General features: G+C 39.3%; 1 protein-coding gene across 1 annotated transcript; it reads right to left on the reverse strand.

The window, feature by feature from the left end:
* Positions 1-6,968: 6,968 nt before the first annotated feature.
* On the reverse strand, positions 6,969-11,004 carry LOC115021228 (solute carrier family 40 member 1). Its single transcript, XM_029451498.1, has 8 exons — positions 10,902-11,004; positions 10,740-10,807; positions 10,416-10,575; positions 9,995-10,110; positions 9,658-9,784; positions 9,219-9,473; positions 7,854-8,540; positions 6,969-7,228 (listed from the first exon to the last, which is right to left on the reverse strand). The coding sequence occupies exons 1-8, from the start codon at positions 11,002-11,004 to the stop codon at positions 6,969-6,971; spliced, it is 1,776 nt and encodes a 591-aa protein (XP_029307358.1).
* Between the last annotated feature and the right edge of the window lie 1,062 nt (positions 11,005-12,066).

The following is a 12,066-nucleotide window of genomic DNA, read 5'->3' on the forward strand; positions in this document are numbered from 1 at the left end:
CAATTTCTTATGTAAATTGTATGGCTTTCGGACTGGGTCAGACAAAACAATCAATGTAAAGACATTAACTTGAGCTGGGAAATTATGATGAGCATTTTTTTCTGATGTTTTAGATACTAAACATTTAGGGCTTAATCTATTGATCAATCAACAATCAATTTCATTATTACAATGTTACAATTGTTACAATGTCCATCAGTTTCCCAAAGCGATTATATCAAACTGCTTATTTTTTCAGACCAACAGTACAAACCCCAAATATTTTATTACATCAGACAGAAGAAACGCAGTAAAATGTGAAATTGAAAAGGGTGAAACCAAATCATTTCAATGCTTTTTGTTTGAAAAGGATGAATCCATTAACAAAAAGGTTGCTGTTTTCTTTAGTTGATCAACTAACCATATAATTGACAATCTATTCCAGCATAATAACTACAACAATAATCTTAGTTGTCGCCCTAATACCATTTTTTTTCCTACATAAACTATAATAAAGCCTTAAAGGTACCCTGTGGATTATGTATCCCTAGTGATGCTGTAGAGCAAAGCATAATTGAGCTTTCCCCTTACTGTTGTGTCTTATCTTCAACGAGCACAAAGTGTCTCTTTTTATTAAAGATCACCGACTTGTCAGACACTTGCTAATTAAATGAAGCTTGTCAGTTGCCTAACGTAGTGACAGAAGCACCAACGTGATCCTAGATGTATTGACGAAGGTAAAGCAAGGACATTAATCCTTCCTATGAACACTTTATCTATTAGCGTTATATCTTTTCCCCCCTCTGTCAGCACAGCAGTGGGATGCTTCACTGGGTCCTTCCAAAGCCATTCAATTGTGCTGCCGTTCCAAAGTGCTGATACAGCAATCTGCAGAATTAACTGCAGAGAAGGTCCCCCCATCTCTAGGTGGTGTTTCTCTTTCATGTGAGGTTGAGACCCATAATTCCACAATGCTCTATTGTTCTTTCAAAGTAACTGATTGGGAAGATACCAATTTCCCCTCACATGCAATATATGCATTTAGTAGTGGATTTGAGCCTATTTCTGCATAACCTCAGTTAAATAATGTAATCCTTCAACTATGTATTGGCAGTAGTTCATTATAGCTGGGGTCCCTGTATTCAGAATGTGCTGATAAAGCTTCCTCATCATTTGCTACCTCAAGGACTTAATAAAATAAGCTTGAAACAATCCTCAGCTTTTTGTTTATACAAAACTGATTTGATTGAGAAACTCATTTTTACACATCCTTGGTTTGAACATGCAGCCACTGTACTATATGCTACTGTCTTTTAGCAGTAGGTTATTCTGAACTATATTTCACTATGCTATGCAAAAGAAATTGTTGGCCTTGAATGTCTAAAAGCAACCTTCCTTCCTGCTCCTTCTAAGTGAACGTTAGTGAGACAAAGCCAGGAGGACAAGTCTAGCTTTAATGTTTAATGTTTAATGTGCTACCACTGACCCAGTTTCTCAAGTAAATTAATTGCAAAGTGAGAATGCCTAAAGTCAGACTTGTTAGCGCGCTCGCACTAATATATCAGTGTTTAATCAGGGACTTCCATGACAACCATGGGAGGTACACTATTACTGTAGGCCAGGGGCGCTGCAAAAGAGTGAAACAGTGATGAAACTCTATTGAGCTTGTTACAGTATACCCTTTCAAAAATAACACCCAGTTGAGTACATAAATTCAACAGCTGCATAATCTCATAAAAATGAAAGAAGATACTAAACAAGAGAAATAATGACATCACCACATAGCTAGTGTATGAATAATGAATATAACCTATGTTTTCTGCATTAATACCTTACTGTATTTTTCTAGCACAAAATAAAATTACACACATGAGAATTGTGTTGAGCGTTTCTTTCAGACATGGAGGCTAATTTATGGGGACTATAGTCAGGACAGTATGGAGGGTAGCCGTGATGTCAAAGGGATATTAAAAGACCATAAAAGCATACTGTGTCCTACACCTCCGTGCAAGAGCAAGAAAAACCTTTTCTACCGAACTGAAATCAAAAATATTGCACACAATACACACTTAATTAAAATATGTTTTTAACCTGGTTTCTGTATGTTGAGACTCTTTTTCTTTATAGCATGAAGTGACATACATACATATACATACATATACAAACATATATATATATATATATATATATATATATATATATATATATATATATATATATATATATATATATATATATATATGTCCCTTCCGCTAACCATCTTTGTTTGACTCAGGGGTGGGGAACCTCTGGCCTACGGGCCGTATACGGCCCTTGAGGTAATTCGTAAAACGCACGCAAAAAAAATCCACTAGCAAAGAAAACTAGACGGCAATATTTTAAATTGCCGACTGACTGTTTTTCCTGGCCAAGGTCAGGGTCCCTGAACACAACACGAGCGGAACGTGTCATCCCGTGGTCACGTCATGTCAAAAAACTTACATTTTAAACAAAACTGTCATTGACATCAGCGAACGCAGCATGGCGAGTGTAAAACAGAGAAAGCTGGACGCGGAATGTCGCACGATTATTTCTTTGTGGAAGTAAAAGGCCAGTGTGTCTAGTTTGTGTGGACGTACTTGCGGTGATGAAAAATAATCTTGAGCGTCATTACTGCACGTAACATGCCGAACTGCACGAGCTGAAAGGACGAGTGTGTTTGGATAAAGTTAACGCTCTTTGGCGGAGTTTGGCCCAACAAGCAGCTCTCTGCAGAGCGTAACATACAAACATAGAGAGGTAGAGAGGTAGACCACCACACCAAGAACAGACTATTCCACCACTGCTGTGCAGTTATCACTGCCATTTACAATACTCACTTTTTATAATTTGTGCAATTATCACTGCCATGTGCAATATTGACTTTATTTTCTATCAACCACTTGGTACTTATATTATTTTTTATTCTATTTAATTATTGTTTATTGCCTTTTTAGTTCATATGTTCTTTTGCTGTGAAAAGATACATTTCCCCGTTGTGGGACTAATAAAGGATTGTTGATTTCTGATAAAACAGAAAGATACATGGATAAAAAGTTGCTTTTTTTGCACAGCATAAAAGAAAGGTGAAATGAATGAACTGTGTCTTAAAAACATTTTTGCAGAGGTTATGAGTGCGGCCCTCGAAGGATGTTGTGAAAAAGAAAATGCCCCTTGATAGGAAAAAGGTTCCCCACCCCTGGTTTGACTGAACAAGTACGTAACAATTTGGTTAAAAAACCCCATTAAGTATTCTACACTGTTCAACACACGGATTATTGTTTCCAACATGGATAGCCTACATAAGGTACCAGTACAACCCTAACTCTAACATTGGTCTTGTCAATCAAGGTTTTCAAAGTTTAGCTTTTGAGAAAATCATTAGCTCTGATGTAGTTAAGCTAGTGACGTTAAATAGAACGATGCTTGGCTAACGTTAGCATGGCATGAGTCGCTACTGTTAGCTTGTTAGCTAGCTAACTAAGTAGCAAAAAGTGTTAGCAATACGTGCGTTCGAAGCTACCAAGAAGTACACCCCAGCTACAAACAGAAATAGTACCTATTATTGTGGTAAATATCTGGTATCTGGTAGCTTTCTTACTTTCTTCTTGCTTTTAGTCCTTGAATTGATTTGTATAGCGTATGTGTTGTATATGTAGGCCTATGCTGTTCGTTCCTACTTCTACCTTAGTGTGGAGCCGCTGACAACAAATTAAATTTATGGCTGTGAAGCATCCGTCAATGTTGCCTTTGGGATATTCTCCATCATTGTTATGTCTATAATAATAACACCGCCATGATCTTGCTAAACAAGTTTTCTTTGAAATGTACTATAGCTAAAGTTAATTATATGCATAGGAGGTAAAAACTCCTTCTCCTTAGTCGACCACTTAGTCGAAGCTTTTTATCTCACAGTGCAGTTACATGTGGTGTTAGTAGCTTTGCCTTTTTACAACTGAAGTTGGCTAATGCAAGCTTGGCACAGCTGCAATCAATCACACAAAACCCGTGGTGGAAAGTAAGCTAAAGAAGTACATTTATTCGAGTAAGGTTACTGTACTAGAGTAAAGATTTGAGGTGGTTGTACTTCACTTGAATATTTCTGTGAAAAAGATTGTACTTTTTACTACACCACATTTATTCAAAAGTTTTAGTTATTAGTTACTTTGCAGATTCAACAAATACATGAGAATACTATTATGAATAAGGCTTTATTGGTCTCCAGGGGGAAGTCCACAAGCTACCCAGAAGCCAGCAGTATTTAAAATAATATATAAAATATACATAAATAAATTAAAACTAGCTCCCCATTTATAAGATGCAACATCAAAGCGATAAACTCATTAATGCATAAATAATTGTAATCCAATACTATGATATGTATTATTCTGAAATAAGTCCTTGTGCTTAATGAATAGCCTAGCCTACTATTACTTTTGATACTGTAAGTATATTTTGTTGCTATACTTTTACCTAAGTAACATTTTAAATGTAGGAATTTTACAGAATATTTCTACAATGTGGCATAACATTCATGAGTAGCCTACATCTTTCCCCACCGCACAAACCTAGACACTTGCAAAATTGCACAGGGCAAAAAATAAGTGTGATTGTTGTGCTGCATCGATTAATTTTCAAGATCGATGTGTATCAAGTCTGCAGTGGTGTTTCCAGTAAAACAGCCTCCCACTCCAATGACCGCTCTTCCTGGCAAGTTTCCTTTACCAACCTACTCGTGGGTTCTGTTCATTACCAAGGTAACTACACACTGGCAGGGATTGTGATGGAACCGTCATTACCTAAATTTAGTGTATCAAGTTAGGGCTGAAATTAGATAAGGATTTATAATGGTGGAAAAATTGCAGGTACCAATCATTTACTGCCTTCCTGTACATACTTGTGTTTGTTATTGATGTTCAGTGATATGGAAACTGAAAATTTGATTAAGATGAGAGTACATCATAGTGATGTCGGCAGATGAGACTATCTGTAATGCAGAATGGATTTACATATCCTTCAATTCTGGACGCTGTCCCTCCTTGTGTTTTTATCATTCTGCCCACCCTCCCATGTCCTCATATGTCCTCCTCTGGATGATAGTCAGTATCATAATTACTCTTGGATGGTGCTGACTATTTATGGAAAATCTGAGGATTAAAATAGGGTGTACAGATACTGTGTGTGTATTGAGTCTAATTTCTGCTGTAATATGCACAAAGCCCTAAAGCTCTCCTATGCTGGCATGGTGGTGATTCTTGGACCATTTAATGTGACATTGACCTCTACTGGCCACAAAAACACATTACATTTTCATATGGCCACTACTTCACCTGGCTATGACATTTTTATGTCCTCAACATTTATGTAATGTGTCAATGTTTTCTTTTTTCTCTAAGCTGCAATGCCCCATTACACTATAGGTATTTCTGCCAACCTTTGTAATGAACCATGTTCTGTCCGCTTTATTGGAATGATTCCAGTACTACCCATTAACTTGTGAAGGTTGAATTGATAACTTAATTTAAGTGTCAATAGTGAATAGTGTCAAATGTGTTTACAATGTCATACATTCAATTTAGCAGTGTATTAAGATGAATTAGTGGAAATTAATCTAGTGTAACATGTGCAACACTTCATTTTACATCACTATATTCATATTTATCTTTATTATCATAATTATCAGTCTGAAAAATAATGACAACATACAATACAGAAATTTCACAGGAAAATTATACAAATATATTGAGATGTGTTGCTGGTTGTATGACATATGGTTAAACTTTGATGTTATTTTCACTGTACATGAAGGATATATGAAAACATACAGTAGCTGAGAGTAATTCCCAAGTCATATTCCCAACAGTGCTCTTGTTCTTAGTTGAGGTAAGGTAATGTTTAGTTCATCAGAACTACAAAAGAAGCAAAGTGTAATACAACACCGCCAATAGCAGTGATCAACATTTGCTATCAACATATAGCTATCACTGATTTCTAACATGTCACAAAATGAAGATTGCTTTCCTCTTGGATTTCTATTAAACTATTAATATCACTCTTTATATGGGAAGGAAAGAAAGATTGGACACTATTTTTATTTATCTAAGTATACAAGCAATTAGAATAAAATAGTTTTTATTAAAGTTTGACTAAAGTGATGTGATCATTTTTGTTGTTGTAATCCATAAACCTGGATTCCATGCATAAAAGAAAGGCAAATGTTTGCTTGATTCATCCACAGAGAAACAAACCAGGGGAAGGAACTACTTTGTCCTTTCACTTCTGTCCATTAAAAGGGGGGCTACCTTTCAGATTTTCTTTTTTTTTTTCTAATCAAACAATCTCACATTAAGTTCCCTTTATGTTCCTTTTTGGACATCCTGGAATATTTCCAAGTGGACGGATCAGTAACATCGATGCCACTTGTAGAAGTACTGTCTCGTCTTGTCATGTACCACTGTTAAACTTTCCTCACAACACCAGTTCTTTACTGAGTGAAGGTTAGAAAAAGCTCTCCATCCATCCACCCTCCCATCCAAAAAGCTTTGCAAGTTAAAAGGCTTGTTTGATGAAAGTCTTGCAGTAATCCTACAGGGTTTGCATAGGCATGTGCTGGTGCCTTAGCCGCTATCTTTGTGTCCTGTTGTACATTAGATTAGGACTTTCCCCTGAAGGTACCATTGCTGCATTTATTGTAGCCACCTCAACTTATGTACACGGAGGGAGAGCGTGTCTCCCACTCTTTTTCACCTGAGTTCTTGTTTGCTGCTATGGCATGTTGCCCTGCAGGAAGAAAGCAACCGAGGTGGGACAGGCACTTGCTGTGTTGTGCTGAAATGAATGGCTAAGTCGGGAGTAGAGTGTTGCAATAAGATTGCTGAAGGAACAGGAAGGAGACATTCATTTCACAGGTGCAGAGTGGAGTCAGTGCTGGTAAGCATCTCATGCCTGGATGTGTGGGCCATGTCTGCTCCTTATGTGTCGAGGCGGCGTTTTCTCTTGGCTTTGTGTGCATACAGGAAGTACATAGTGTGCCCAGTGGTGATGAATAATACAGAAATGATAACTAGGATGCCAAAGTGCTGTGGCTGTGGTGCGGAGATCACCATGATGAAGTGAAGCAGATCCATCAGGTAATTCATAGAGCTCTGCACCCCGTTTACCACACCCCTCTCTGACTCACAGATGTTCTCCTGCAGGAGCTGGGTTACTGTCAGGTCGAAGGACCAGAGACCTAAAACACAGATGTCATTGGGGTTTAAAAGTTGACCAGGCCATTAAATTAGCCAAAAGATTATAACGGCTGTGCATTGTTTTAGCTCTACACACAATAACATATTCATGAGACTAGTTAACTAGAGCCTTACCTATATGTAATTGATAGAGACATTTGTATAAAGACCCTTAAAGTCTGATTAATAAATATTGTAATTGTGGGGCATCCTGTTGGCCTGGTATGGTACTGTATGTTGCATACCTTATACTGACATTGCAACTTTACTGTCAACTATCAGTAAAAGGTTAAAATACCAAAAAAGAAATACTGTAATTGTCACTAATTCATGTACTGAGTGGGACATTTTTCAGTTCTTTGACAGTGCTCTCTGGTGGAATAAACTATGTAATGGCAACACTTTGTAAATTACCTTAAACATTTTCTTATAATTCATTGCCCAATATAAATAGCAATATATTCATGATAAGCTAATATCGGCTGATAGTATTTTCCAATGCAAACGTATATGGGCAAGGCTCGACAGTTGACAGTATTCCCATGTATTGTATGTCAATATAATATGTGGACTAATTTATTAAGTAATATGTGGACTTATTTAAGTTTAGGATGTCCTTTTACTCACCAATGCGTGCTGTGATGACACCCAAGAACAGAAGGATAATGGAGATGTAAGATTCAGGCGCTGTGTCAGAGGGGACGTTGTCAAAGAGCACAGTGTTGTTGGTCCAGTGGATGGAGGAGCGGTCGGGTAGCAGTGGTTGATTGCTGCCTCCTCTCAGAGGATAAGTGTGTTTTTGCCTTTGGCTTGCCATCCCTCCAAGCTCAGTGGAGGAGTTGGAGTTAATGTAAGGCATCAGCAAACTAAGATCCATAGGGCTGCCAGGGGCAAACACAGAGCACACACACAGCAGCAAGCAGCCCAGGTGGAGGCAGCTTGAGATGATGCCTGTGTTGACCAGGCCATAGGACTTCCTGAGTCTGGTGAACATCACGGTGCCCATCAGCCCTGTGATAGCTGATACGCCCATCAGCAGACTAAGGAGAGAGCCGCTTATGCCCTGAGTATACGCATAGCCAGTGGTGATGCAGTCAAAGCCCAGCACTGTGGTGTAGAGGAAAGCCAAACCCATTCCTGCCAGGAAGACAGGCTGGCGATAGTAGGCCCTCCAGCCGTCCTTGCAGGTGCTCACCAGCCAGCGAAACCTCTGGAAACACAGCGGCAGGTTGGTGATTTCTTTTAGGTGCAGGCTTGTGTTGCAGTTGCCTTCGGTCAGAGCTTGAGGTTGGGGTTGCGCAACATTACTTTCCCCTGATGAGAAAAAGGAATGTCATCCATCACTTCTGTTCAACAATTTTAAAGACTCAATTGGTGTTCTGGACCATTTCTGCTCCATGTCATGTTAGCATCCACATCATTTGTCAGGTCTACATGGGCTGCACATGTAGACCATGTGGAATGTGGCATATGAAAATATTTTTGCCACAAATCGCATTACATAAGTACCCTTCATGACTGCCGTAGAATAATTGTTTTTAACATTTGAATTTAACCTTAAAGCTCAAATTTGAGTTGATTGAACTTTTAGCACTTTCTCACTGACCAAAAAGGAAGCATTGTGAAGTAAGTGGTAATAAAGGCTGAGGAGAATGTGAATGTTATGTATGCTGTAGTATACTAGCCAGCATTTAATAATCCCCTGCAGTCTGTGCAGGGGATTATGGATGCAGTAGATGGTGTATGTCGTATCTACATTGCCAACTTCAAGCAAACATTGTCAACATATTTTAGCCTAATGCACAGCAAATCTTATCGTTTTAATTACATTTTTATTTCTATATCGACAAGGCATATGTCGGACTCCATGATGCTCGCTGGCCTCTATGCACATTTACAATTAAATCTTTTTGCATTCTAATGTTAAAATCTGGGAATACGAAGAAGTCAAAAACATTTTTACTAAAAATAAATAAAAAACATAGTCCATACCATGTGACATTCTCCTCTCCATCCTCTGCAGATACACCTGATCCACTTCCACCACTGGTGGTTTAATTGAAAGAGCAGGGACGATGCGGTACACCCGTGACAAGAAGAAGAACTCCACAATGAGAGACACAAGGTTCCAGCCCAGGATGAAGCCACAGCCAACTACATTGGAGGCCAGGGTCATGACCTGTCCCACCGCTAGTGGGGCCAGGATGTTAGTCACCTGATCTATCCGCCTCATGGTTGCATTCATTCCTTTTGTTAGGATCAAAGACACAGAGGTTAATTCGCTTCCACTGGAGGACGGTCAGCAAGTGCAGGAACTGACCAACATCTGATATTCTCTGTGATTCAAATAGTTATCGTGCACAACCAGGAATGTGTGACAAACATGGAATGCAAACAAATATGTGCATCAACAGAAAACGAATCTCCTCACCAGCTAGGTGACCTCGGTTGTAGCCTGTGATAACCACAATCCAGTCCCTCTGAATGGCAATGGTCAGTGCTGTGCTTGCAAGGTTTGCCACATCTGCCAGGACGATCACCACCGTATAACAAACCACCTTGTGTAAGTTTTGCGATGCAACATGTTACTATGACAGCACAGAGTAGCCACAAGCTCAGAAGCAGACACAACAGGGACACAGGACAGAGGGAACAACAGCAGCAATAACTCCTCTGTGTAATAATCATGGAGAGTATTCCGTTTGCAGATCAACATGGTATCAAGTTATGAAATGTAATTATTCGTCAAACATGTAGTGTATACTCACAGTAAGCCATCCATCCCAGATCTGTTCAATCCTTTGCTTATATGAGAACACCAACATGAGCACAATGCTACATACTGTCACTGAGATGTTCTGAATGAAAAGAGATGCATGTGCAACTAAAATAGGGGACAAAAAAAAGCAGTTTTAGACTCTCACATCATAGATGATATATTCTGTAAAAACTGAATGCTAGCCTTGACAGGCCTTGAGCCTTGTGCCTGAATTCCTGCTGGTGATGAGCCTAGATATCAAATCAGGCACTGATTTACACTGGAGACATCAAGTGAATGCAATTTGTCACCTGGGGTGATAGGAAACCAGCAGACTTCTGGGTCCAAGATTGATATCCACTGATCTATATCACTGCTCTATGATATACTGCGTGCTAAAATGTTCGAATGGGTGTGAAATTGTTGCATACCTTTATTCCTGGGATTGCGATCTACCCAGTCTCCAATCAAAGCCCCTAGTAGGAGCACCGACCCAGCCACTACCAACCCAAATACCGCAGTCAACAGCAGGTTACGGCCGTACAGCTCGATCAGGAACACAGAAATTGCAAAGTGCCACATGCGGTCGCCCTGTTTGACACGACATAAAAGGGCAATCATTATGTATTGTTTTGCGAAGGGCTGTATGTATACTGTCACAAGGTTTACAGTATGTAGACTACCTTGCAGTTATTTAAGTTTCGATGTCTTATCTATTTCGCCAGGAATCTGTTTCTTCAGGAAATGATTCTTACCCACATTGACAACGCTCCACTGACATAGATGAGAAACTTGGGACCCTTGAGGTAGATAAGAGCTGAACCTTCCGAGGAAATGCATAAAAATGTAATAAGCAAACGTTACATTTGCTACAAATGCATTGCACAAATTCTAGTTGGACGTAAAGTTCAGTTCACCTGGAATACTCCTAGCTCTATTAGCCCTCGCATCCCTGATGTCGTCAGACTCGAACTCGACCACAACCCCACCACACTGGGAGGCATCCGCTCGCTGGGACATTTCCTGGTGTAGGATCATAGGTCAAAAAAACTGTTGCGCTCTTGTCCCTTTGTTGATAGTACAGTGTTTCATTACTGTAGGTAACGGCATCACTTTGATATTATGCTCTGTTGTTGACGAATACAAGAATGTTTAAACACTTAGGATAACTGGTTATTTACTTATTAACATACAAGGAACGCAATTCTATAGGCAGTACCAAAAATCAACATGTGGCAATTTTATATTCACTAATAAAATACAAAATGTATTTTTTCTAACCGGCAACTTTATGCAACAAAAGTTGGAATACCATGTCCTTTTGACCTCAGCAAACTGCTGTAACCTCTTCAGCGGGTTTGCAACACTGTATTATTAAGTACTCCACATTTCATTTCTTTCACATCAGTCACTTGAAATTAGTTTTTTTCAAATATACAAGAGGCATAAAGAATGGCTGCCTTGGGTCAACAAGTCACATTGTGAATAACAAATAAATAAAACAAAAAGCATGTCAAACAATAAGATTTCCCAATAGCATTAGCTTGACACCATGCACAGCTCTGTAAATGCAGTCTCAAACCGACAATAATTAAAAGCGCTCATAAGTCAATGCAGGGTCATCACCTTTGTTCTGATGTTACACTCAATCCTTGCTGTTGTTCCTCGATGATGTATCTTGTGCCATGTATCCTACATTGGTATGCTAGTCTTTCCTGAGAGCTGGAATTCAAGCTGTAGTAGTTTGAAAGGCTTAATAACATCACAGTGTTCAAGTGCACCATTGTATGAAAGTGCCAGAAAAGCAGAACAGGCAGAGGGACAACAAAGGCAGCCAGCATATTCCAAAGCACGTGACACCCGGGGGACAATATCACTGTCCACCCACACTACAAAAAGGACAACCGTGTAACTCGCATGGCTCAAAATACACACATGCGCATGGTCAGTGAGCACATGCATGCACCCTCACGCACACAAGCGCAGTCCCACTGTTCTCATACACCCATATGCACTGTTGGCATGTGAAAAAGTTACATAAAGGACGTATCATGCAACACTACATCACTCTTGCAGGTAACA

Source organism: Cottoperca gobio, chromosome 16 (assembly GCF_900634415.1).
Source record: "Cottoperca gobio chromosome 16, fCotGob3.1, whole genome shotgun sequence".
NCBI lineage: Eukaryota > Metazoa > Chordata > Actinopteri > Perciformes > Bovichtidae > Cottoperca > Cottoperca gobio.